This window comes from Stegastes partitus, unplaced genomic scaffold, assembly GCF_000690725.1.
Source record: "Stegastes partitus isolate 25-593 unplaced genomic scaffold, Stegastes_partitus-1.0.2 Scaffold1323, whole genome shotgun sequence".
In the NCBI taxonomy this organism is placed as follows: domain Eukaryota; kingdom Metazoa; phylum Chordata; class Actinopteri; family Pomacentridae; genus Stegastes; species Stegastes partitus.
Window position 1 is genome coordinate 1,196 of NW_007579054.1, and position 10,610 is coordinate 11,805.

The following is a 10,610-nucleotide window of genomic DNA, read 5'->3' on the forward strand; positions in this document are numbered from 1 at the left end:
GCAGTGAATGTGCAAAGAGTAAGTTCGAGAGGCTGTGAGGGGAACAGTAACATAGAGACTTGTTTAGCACTCTGTATGATTATTCCTCCACCATGCTCACAGGCACAATTAAGGCCATAGCCAGTTTTTTTTGTTTGGGATCTTATCAATGAAAATCTAGACCCTGCAGAATTAGCAGCTAATGACTTTGGCAAGCGAACTGCTGGCAGTGAGGACATATCTCATGTAGTCGGACAGAGTACAAAAACACCTTCTCTTGCCACGCTTTCTCTGTTGTTTCTAATGCGCTCAAAACAGGTTATGCAAGCACAATGACCTTTTCTACTAGAGAGAAGCTGTTTGTGGTGAAATCTACATTGATTTACATATACTGGTGGTTTCAAAGTGATCACTTTAGATGCAAAAGAGATTCAGATTGATGTGTTTGCGCAGAGGATGCAAAGCAGGGCAAGTAAGGTTATACAGCTGCGTCAGGTGTGTTCTACTTGTCATATTTGTTTAATGAGTTCTACCTCACCTAATATGGGTATTTTCTATTAAAAGAATTTTACATGATTCATTTTTTTTTATACTGACAAAGGCATCATAGTTTAAAGCTATAGTTATACATTTGAAGTATTTGACTGCTTAAATATGAAGCCACAGCAGTCCACTGATTAGCTGAGCTTAACATAAAGACTGAGATTAAGGTGTCAACAAGGTGTCAACAAGGAAAAATAGTTTTGTACATAACGATTCATTAAACCCAGGACTGTTCAGGAGATATAATTCTGTTTCCCTGCTTCATTTTGTTGAGTTATGCTGACCAGCTGCTGGTTGAAACTTTATTTTTCAAGGGTAGGCAAACAAGTCTCCCAAAATGTCTTACTATTGCTCTTCCACCAGCTGAACACATTGTCTTTCAGTATTTTTACTTTTTTTTTTTTTGTTATTTTTGTGGCCTTTTTGCCTTTATTAGATAGGACAGTTGAAAGAGAGACAGGAAGGTGGGGGAGAAGAATGGGGGAAGGGGTTGCAGCAAAGGGCCATGAGTGGGATTCAAACCCATGGTCCCTGCATTGGAGACTATAGCCCCTGTACATGGGTCGCCATCTAGCTCAACCAGGTGAGCTATAGCGGCAGCCCAGTATTTTAACTTTTTGAAATACTAGAGCCACGCTGGAGTGACTTCCAGGTGAACCCAACGGAGGTGAACCTGAAGCTTTGAACCAAAGAGGGCAGTAAAACTCTGATTTTTCAGGCTGTTGTCCCATCACTCTTCAAACACAATGCAAAACACTAAGTTGTTGTCAGTAAACATAATGCATAAGCTGCTGGCTTGCTGGTTCTAATTTGTGGTAGGACAGAACATCGCAGTGCTTTGCAATGCCTGTATGTATTTATGGACATTTTGAAAGCAAACGGGGTCCTGCAAGCTCCTTAAGCTATGTGAAGTTTCTTTACTCTTCATATCCTTTTCTTCAACTCAGCTTTCAGCAATCTTGTTTTCACCTTCACACCCCTCATCTTCAGTCCTGAACTGATTTTTTTTTTTTTCTTTTTTTGCACAATTCCCTCCTCAGTGATTTTGGGCTTAGCCTCCCAACCCTGTAAAGATCAGAGAGGTTTGGTATCAACTTTAAAATAAAAAAAAAAAAAAAGAAAGGAAAAACTATGTCTCACTCCCTCCCTTGTGTGTTTCACTCTAAAATTCTTGGTCCCCTGTCAAACATTCCTTCACAGCAGCTTGCACTCGCTGATGAATGTCCCTCTTTTTCATGAATATTGAGCACTCAGAAACACGGGACTAGAACAAGACAGTCTGAACTGAATCTTAATTACTTGTACTAGAGTGATTTGTTTGTCGGATCCGGAAAGTTGTGATCATTTTACTTGTTTGAAGCGTGACGAATTCAGATCACACATCTGTGCGAGTGGAGGAAACAGCTATTTCTCTATTTGATCACTTGGTGGCAGACTTTTGCTTTCTTCTTTGCAGTTAGAGTCCCTAAGTTGTTTAGTGTAATTATAAAGACACAACCACATGTGAAGAATCTGGGTCACATGCAAACAGAATTTAGCTCACAAGATGCCTTAATGGGAATTGTTACAATTTAAAATATTCACATGATGATGATAATGTTGCTTTCATAAGCATATTTGGGAGTATAGACTGTCTTCCTGTTAAGCTGAACTGCTCTTCAACAGTTTTTGTCATAGCAGTGTTTTCATTTGTAGTGAAAGTTAAATGACCATGTCAGGGTTTGACTCCAACTGTGGCTTCACGCCTTGCTGGATTCAGGTTTTTATCAGGCCAGCCACTCCTAGGTTCATATTGACTGATTCAGATCTCAGATAAACTGGGCTGAGCTGGGAGCGGTGTCATGAGGTGAATTCCTCCCCCATCTTTGATCAATAAAGAATGGCAGTAATTGCACAATCATTCCAAATGCCACAGCACAAAGCTTGTCTGATTACATCAAAATCAGTCAAAAAAATAAAAATCTTGCATTAACATAAAACAATGTATTAATTAATCCTCGGACCACAGCAGCGTGATCCTGTAGCTCAACACCGTGTCGTAGATGTGACTATATTCACAAATCATTGTATTAATTGCCCAAACGTGTTTATTCTAATCTAAGCTTATTGTTTCCTCAGTGGATAATTCACCAAAAATGTGTGTAAAACCTTTGTTTTCCTCTGTAAATGAAGCGTTTCATTTCAAAATGAGAAAGAACGGCTTAATATGAATTACATCTGAAATACAGTTAAAAGAGTGTGTTTGACAAGTCCCCACCCGGAACGCTGCACACACACAGAGACACACACACAAACACAGACACACACACACCCAACAGTGCAAACAATGTTCCTTCAAAACAAGCCTGCTAAATGGCACTATAATATAACATAATAGCAGGGTATTGTCTTGCCTTTTATTTTGTTTTTCTTTGATGGTACAGATTGTTAAGCCACTCAGATGTTCTGAAATTCTGCAAAATCTGTTGTCACGACCAAGTTGTACAGTTACATAGAACATTTTCAGACTCACATTAGATCAAACAGCCATATAAAACTGTCTTCTGAATCCAAAGTCTTTCACATGTATTGATTTTGTTGCAAACTCTCTATTGAGTCACAGCAAATAATTAAATGGCCTTAAATTTTTTTTTTTGCAAAATCTCACAAGGTGCTTATTTTAGATAACGGCAGCATGTGCATGTTAATGCAAGTGCTGAATACAAGATTTAATTTTAAAATGCTTTGATAGCATTATCTATAAAAGGCTGTCTAGTCATCCATCCATTCATCTATACATCGCTTAATCCTCACTGGGGTCGTGAAGGGCTGGAGTCTATCCCAGCTGGCAAAGACAGGGGACACCCTGGACAGGTCGCCAGTCTATCACAGGGCTACACTTAGAGACAGACAACCAAGCACACTCACATTCACACCTACGGACAATTTAGAATCACCAATTAACCTCAACATGTTTTTGGACTGTGTGGGAGGAAGCCAGAGAACCCGGAGAGAACCCACGTTGCACATGCAAAAACAGAAAGATCCCGGGTGTCCTCACTGGGACACAAACTGGATCGACCTTCTTGCTGCGAGGAAACAATGCTAACCACCGAGCCACCTTGTAGCCCCGCTGTCTAGTCAAGTTCATTTTTTTCATATACAAACATCAGCAATATGACGCGTATTCACATGCCCAATACATGTGTTTACCATATGTGTCTCTAAGCACTGGGCCTAAATCTTAATCATATTTTTGACACACAAAAATAGAAGAAAAGGTTAAGAAAAAAAGAAAAAGAAAAAAAAGGTGACAACCGTCTTTTAAACTACTGTATTTCCTGGACTTGCTGGACTTTGCAGTAGTATGTCTTACAGTACAGTAGACAAAATAAATACTCTGCTTGGTGATGAATGAGGGAATTGAGTCTATTATTTAACATGAATGGTACATAACAATGTGTTTTGTGTATTGTGTATGTCCTGTATTGTTTTCTTGTTGTGCTTTGTGTTGCTCTGTATGCATTGTAGGGACCAGGGTCATCTGATGACGGCATTTCAAATTAGCTTTTGGCTATAAATGCTAAGGTATATCTGCCCCTAATACATAAGTTTAAAAAAAACAAACCAACAAACAAAAAAAAACAGCTATATATTTGAAATAACATATTCTATGTGTTTGTGACCAGAAAAGAACATTAAGTGTAACAAATGTAAATCAGAGGTCATATACATGCTTTAAAACTCTGTGTGTGTGTGTGTGTGTGTGTGTGTGTGTATGTATGTCAAAGTGTGTCTATTGTTGTCCATGTCTATTGTAGATTGTGGCTAAACACTGGCTTTAGGTTTTTCCATGGAGACAGTAACATGGTAATGCTCCACACCTGTAGGAGGGCAGGGCTGAACAATAGCACCTAATGCAGGAGGTTGTTAGGATGTAGAATTTAAGCTGTCTGAGTCTGAGACTTGAGCCAGAGGGGAAGGTGTTATCGAATGTTGGTGATGATATTAATATTTTTAATACTTTCTGGGGTTTCCTGTGGCGGCAGCGCTGGCGCACATGTGTGCGTCTTCCTCGGTGTCGCGTACCTGTCTGCGCGCGTGACCCCGACAGTTGCTAGGAGTTCCCCGTTTAAGCCGCCTGAAACAATCGCAAGCCGCATGTAAACACAACAGAAACAATACACCACCAGCTCCAAAGTGTCATGAGAGCATGCGAGTCCGCACATAGCTTTGTTTACACCTTGTCATTATGGAGATAACCTCTGACCTCTACCTTCATGGGATACAAATTAACATGGGTAGTGTAAACAGAGGGCAGCTCTTCAAAGACCCCAAGGAAGAAGCAGAACTACCAAGGACGACATGAAAAAATGCTTTACCTCGGGTTTTCTTTATGTGAGAAGAGAGGAGAGTAACTGAGGGTAAATAACAAAAAGGGGGTAGAAGGAGGTCTTTAGTCTGGGATGAGCCTGGGTGTTGCAGCTATTGTGTTCCAACATCCTGGAGGAAAAAAAAAGCAAGGTGGAGGTGTTCAGTTACAACACATAAACATAGTTACCCTGCCAGTCCCTCTGCAGCAGCCCAAGTGACAACCAAAACAATTACCCTCCTTCACCATCCATGGTAATCGTATTGCAGAAATGTACAGTGCAAATTATGTTTCCTTACCATCCACTTTATGCTATTCTGTGGGCTAAACCATGTCTGCTCCAAGATAAAAGGGTGGTAGGCTTTAGGTCACCACAGCTTTGTAGGCATGGACGTTTTACCCAATATCTTCAGAAGGGAAACCAAAGCCTCCGGGCATTCATTCCTGCTCTGTTTAGGGAAAACTGGTTTGGTGGCTCTGCCTCTTATTGTGTGATTTCACTTTATGTGGTACAGTCTAGTGGGTCAAAAATGTGCTGCCCATAAAGCTTTTGTGTTGCTTGTTCTTGCATTTCAAAGCTCTGCCAGACTGAGGGCTTAATGCTCTTGATATGCTGCGTGACTACAAACTCAGACTATTAGTTTGTGTGACAAAAAATAAAACCACAACGAGAAAGACAGCAGTCGTCCGAGTATTTTCAGATGCCTTTATTTTCCGATTATTGCAGTGATGTGCTGCTATCATGTATAAATAAAACAGTAATTTGGTGAATGGTGGGGGGGAAAAAAAGCGTCTGGGGGGGTATGACTGCAAAAGTGTATCAAAAGTGAAACTAAAGGATACAACCTGGCAATGATATAAAAGCACTTCAAGGTGGAGAAACAAAGTAAAGGACAAATTATGTGTTATTTATGGCCACAGGAGAACACAGGTATAAATAATCCAAAAAATAAGTTTGGTAATTGACATTGTAACCAGCCAAGCATTTACCAGTGTTTATAAATATAGAACTTCATATAAATAAAGACAACTTAGAGATCATGTTGGAAATATAGCCAGCGAGCCCTTGACCCAAAGCACAAATAATTAAGAATGATTTTAAGCACAAAACTAACACAACACTCGCCACAACTCCCAGATACGCTATGACTCACTCTCTATAGATCAACTATAGGCAGGGGAAGACGGTGTTCTTATCAGGCATTGCTTTTCATTGAGGCCGATTTGCCTGCACTATCTTTGCATGTGACAGCAAACAGTTCTCCTTTGACTTCACGGGTTGTCAAGTAAAGCTACGTCATTGACAAAGCCAAGCCTAAAACATAGAGGTGTGTTGTATCAATATTTGTTCATGCTCAGCGCTGAGCACGCCTTCCTGACATGCCAACAGGTGAAAATTGGAGATAAAAAGAGGGCTCGCCATGGACTCCACCGTTATTTTCTTTTATTACACACTTTGACCAACAAATCAATAAATGTGACCCTGGGGCAAACTGTGTAACAGAGCCCAGATCGTGACATTTTAAGATTCATTGCATAGCTTGGGATTTCCATCAGTTCTCTCTTTTAGGATCAGCTACGCAAGATCTACGTGAAATGTGCAACGTGCCCTGCCAGTCAGCATGAGAGTGCATAAAGGCAACGAAATAGGTGATAGTGGTTCTGATACAAAACCGCTAACATTAAGTGCATGTCAGAAAAGTTGGGATGTGCACCAACTTCCCTTTTGTCAGAGAGCAACTCACAATGACAGGGCGTCACAGGCATGTTTAAAGGGACATTCCACCAATTTTACACATCAAGTTCACGTTACTTGTCAAAGAAAATCCTACTGAGCTTATGAAAATGGAAAATTAATGTATCTAAAATCCCTCGAGTTATCGTCATTTTGCTTCTTCACACATTTTTTTTTTTTTACATCTATAAATTTTTTTTTTTTTTTTTCCCCATTCAATTTTGGAAACTTTTGAGGACACTATATAAGACAGGAATTTCAAATTCAGAGTTTGGATGCTATAAAAATGGTAAAGATGCACCATATAGTGATTTTGTACTGAGATAACCCTCGACTGCTTCGATCACAATCATTACCTTTTAAAGCTTTTAATCAAAGTGACTAACTAAACTGCTTGAGTGTTCCTCTGAAGACTGTAGCCTTAAATTCATGATGGAAAAAAAGAGTCTAGCAGTATTTCGTAGTGAGACAAGCATGCAAATCTACCACCCATGTATGACCATATCATGCAATACCCAGAGGTGTTAAGCATTCACACAGGACATATGTGGGGGGAAAAACAATATAAAAATAAAAAGGACAAACAACATTTCACAAGACATTTCACAGGGAGGGTGTGAATGTAATGTACAGTTGTGCATCTAATACCGTGGGGTAGGCCAGAGGGTTTGGGATGTAAAGAAGATAGTAAGGCTCTGATTTTCAGATCGCTCCATTAAGATCTTCATGTTTTCAGTCTCGATCAGCTGAGGTGACTGACTGCTGGGACGGGCATGGTGTGAAGAAGGGAGCTCCAGGAGCGAAGGAGTTGAGTTACAGGAAATGATTTACAGGTTCATGCTAATCCACCCATTCTTTGTCTCTTTTCCTTCGTGTTTTCTTCCTTTATTTTAGTTCATGAGTGCCATGGTGCTCTCGGGCTGGCCACCGAAGATCCCAGAGAAGAACTCCAGCGCCAGGCGAACGTGGATGGGCACGAAGACGTACGAGGTGTAGATCACCATGGCGATGGCGGAGAAGAGGATGGAGTTGAAGATGGATTTTTCCCACGGCTCCAGGACGTAGATGCCGGTGATGAGCAGGTACTGGTAGTACAGCCAAGCCAGGTACTCCCTCAGGTTCTTGAAGTTCATCCTGCAGGCTGGGCGGAGGAGGAACGGAGGTGGAGAGTGGCAGGATTCAAAAAGAAAGAGAGGAGATAAAAAATAATATAAGACAACCCTTTATTGATCCAAAAAGCGAGGACAGAGCAAGCAAAGTAGGGACCATCAATGAAAACAACAAGAAATACACATAAGCATTGTTGATTTTGTGCAGTTTTCTACATGTAGAACATACAGATGTTGCCCAGATGCCTGCCAATGTGGAAAATAATGATATTGCACAGCTTCTTCCATGAGCAGAACATGCTGATATTGCACTGATTCTATTAATATTGACAGATTATTTCATGAGTATAAAACAATGACATTGCATAGCTGGCATGAAGATGACCTCAAAAGTTCTTTACTAGTTTTTTTGTTGTTGTTTTTTTAAAGTGCAAAAGCGTTATTATGCATCTGTCACTGTATAAGGTATTGGCATCAATAAGTATTGGATTTTATTATCTTGTTAGACTGTCATTGCTGATGAATTACTGTATAAGCAGCATTTTGTGTTGTTGCTGATTAAAGTAAAGCTATTTTAAGCTATTTTATAAACAGCTGGATAACTTAATCTATAACAATGTATATGTTGTTGTGAACTGGCTTTATATTTTACATATAAACTAGGGGTTAACTGATTATCAGCACTGAAGGATAAATGCTAAAAGTTCTCTTTTCCTTAAACCTGTGTAAAAATGTAAACAAAAAAAGTATTTCCTCAAAGTTTTGTGTTTGAGTTTTGGCACCAAGATTTTCAGTCTTGCTGCAAATGTATATCAATTCCAAATATTGGTGATTAAATGAGCATTTTTCTAATAATCAGAATAACCCTGATGTAATTCCAAGAACTTTAAACGAGCTCCCTCTAAAAAATAAAGCATAAAGTAGCATAAAATAGTAAAACTCAAGTTCAGCTTCTCAGAACTACATGCAGTACTTGAGCAAATGTAGTTAAATCCAACACAGTGTACTCAAATTAACCTGTAAAGACAGTGTGGATTTTAACAGACAAATTTAAAAAAGAAAACGATTAAAAGAAGAGGCATTCACTCTCTTCTGGACAATACAGAATAAAGATATGTTGTAAATATATAGCATATAGCAGCACTTCCCATACACTGATTGAGATATGGCTTGCCTTATGCTGATCATTACCCTGGGGACAGCTGCACAACTACAATGGAAAATAATTATCTTTAAAAAAAAAATAGTCCTTGTGGCTGTGTGTTTATTAATGAGGAGGCATGAAGGGGGATAAGAAGAAACTCCTGTAGCCTCTCCAAACCCTCAGCAGCGCCCTGAGGGGGCAATCAAGCAGGCCTCACGAAAACTCAGGACTCTTGCAGGATTCAGTTGTGTGAGAAGAGAAACACGAATGAAATTAAACCCAGGGGTCCCACATGACACAAAACAGTCCTTGCGTCTTTTCTCTCTTATTCCCACACTTGCCACACATGGGACTCTCACAAATGAGTTTATGCTATGTGAGAGGAGCTTAATGAGCAAAGCCCCTACAGAAGATGCAGCACATGCACTTTAACATGTACGGACACAGTAACACTTGTTTTAAAGTTCTTTCTGCATGGATTGTGTGGTTTCCAGTTGGTGGACACAATAAGAAGTTATACCTTTACAGATCCTGCTGCACTGGTGAGGGGGGAGGTGGGGCCAACAGGTGCGCTACAGGTGTGCTCACCTGTCTTTCTTTTAAGTCGGGATAATAGGAAAAACAATACCTCCTTTTACAGTAAAGAAGAGCAACTATGCAACAAAAATAACTTAATGTAAATAGAAACAGCAACCTGTGACTGTTGCACTGAAATTCCCACAAGCAAAACGCATTTTGGTGGTTTTCTGCAGCATTCTTTAATCCCAATTAGGATATAAATTGGCTTGAAAATATCTCACTTAACAAGTTTGGTGCACAAAACTGCAAAGTAATTTAAGTCCAAGTCATACCTCCTGTTTAAATGGTGGCCAAGGTCCATAAATGTAAGATTAGTTGGTGCACGTATCAATGATGACAGTTAACAGGTTTTACTTTTCTTTAATAGAAGGAATATTAGAGGGGATGTATCAGTTCTTGAGCGATTGCTGTAGCCTGTGTTGTGTAAAACCGAATCCATATTGACTCACCTCAGCAGCCGACGTGAGATCCCCTGGATATCTACTAATGATGGAGATTATTTCAGGACGAGCTCCAGCCCGCGTCCCGCTGCTGCTGATGCCGCTCCGCTGCTTTGTGTAAACGAAAAGCTGCCTCACCAGTTTGCCACTGGGCTATAAGCAGTGCAACATGCAGACTGCGAGAATGACACCACACCCACTACTCGTGCTTACACTCACCTGGCTCACAGATCATGCAGGTGGAGTGACGGAGGACTCACAGAACGCCCAGGCCGGCGTGTGTTTACGCAGCCCCGAGATAAACAGTCCTTGCATCACAACGAGGCAGAGGAGTCGCTGTCGTGGGTTTGCAGCTCTTTTTCAGTCATGCTTTGTGCAGCATCTTCAAACTTTCTCCAGTCCGTGTCGCAACCCTCGCGCATCTGTCCCACCATGCTGCAGCCCCACGCTGCGCCGCAGTGCCGCCTCTGACGCAGTGAGCAGCAGCAGCAGCGCTGCTCTGCTGCACCGGATGGAAAAAACAAGCAGAGGCAGTGCGGGCATCACTCTGGTACACTGCAACCCAGGAATGCTGTACTTTGCATTAGTCATTACAACCAGATACGAATATGAAATTATAAAGTGAACATGAAATAATATCTGATATAATATTCAGCTGCAGTCTTCCCTGAAACGTCGCTCATCAAGCATTCACAAACAGCCCCGCTTCTCTTAGCTCGTCCATCCATCC

At 40.7% G+C, this 10,610-nt stretch overlaps 1 protein-coding gene across 4 annotated transcripts; it reads right to left on the bottom strand.

Moving 5' to 3' along the window:
• Window positions 1-5,565: 5,565 nt before the first annotated feature.
• sptssb (serine palmitoyltransferase, small subunit B) lies at window positions 5,566-10,377 on the bottom strand. 4 transcript variants are annotated; one of them, XM_008298509.1, is made up of 3 exons: window positions 10,100-10,377; window positions 9,890-9,988; window positions 5,566-7,749 (listed from the first exon to the last, which is right to left on the bottom strand). In XM_008298509.1, the coding sequence occupies exon 3, from the start codon at window positions 7,739-7,741 to the stop codon at window positions 7,499-7,501; it is 243 nt and encodes an 80-aa protein (XP_008296731.1). In that variant the 5' UTR covers window positions 7,742-7,749; window positions 9,890-9,988; window positions 10,100-10,377; the 3' UTR covers window positions 5,566-7,498. The 4 variants fall into 4 exon arrangements, with proteins under 4 accessions (XP_008296731.1, XP_008296730.1, XP_008296728.1 ...); XM_008298508.1 differs by having other exon boundaries at window positions 9,890-9,991; XM_008298506.1 differs by lacking the exon at window positions 9,890-9,988.
• Between the last annotated feature and the right edge of the window lie 233 nt (window positions 10,378-10,610).